This window comes from Buceros rhinoceros, unplaced genomic scaffold, assembly GCF_000710305.1.
Source record: "Buceros rhinoceros silvestris isolate BGI_N320 unplaced genomic scaffold, ASM71030v1 scaffold37574, whole genome shotgun sequence".
NCBI lineage: Eukaryota > Metazoa > Chordata > Aves > Bucerotiformes > Bucerotidae > Buceros > Buceros rhinoceros.
In genome coordinates, this window is record NW_010407150.1 from 1114 (window position 1) to 1317 (window position 204).

The following is a 204-nucleotide window of genomic DNA, read 5'->3' on the forward strand; positions in this document are numbered from 1 at the left end:
CCTGCTCCCAGTACCGAGGGGTAACGGGCAAGCGCAGATACCCCCCCAGCCCCGGCCAGTCCCCCGGTACCTGTCGCGATGAGGTGGTTCACCAGGGTGTAGTTGTCGTCGGCGCCCAGCAGCGAGCAGGGGAAGATGACGCTGTGGAACGGGACGTTGTCCTTGGCCATGAAGTTGTAGAGCTCGACCTGCCAGAGAGCGACA

General features: G+C 64.2%; 1 protein-coding gene across 1 annotated transcript in view; it reads right to left on the reverse strand.

Annotated features, from left to right (window-relative positions):
* The window catches only part of MARS (methionyl-tRNA synthetase), a gene marked incomplete at its 5' end in the record, with an annotated part of 2102 nt that overhangs the window by 1050 nt on the left and 848 nt on the right, over nt 1-204 (reverse strand). Inside the window, one exon of the mRNA XM_010134386.1 lies at nt 71-188. Within this exon, the coding sequence (XP_010132688.1) occupies nt 71-188 (118 nt within the window). The remainder of the gene's footprint in view (nt 1-70; nt 189-204) is intronic.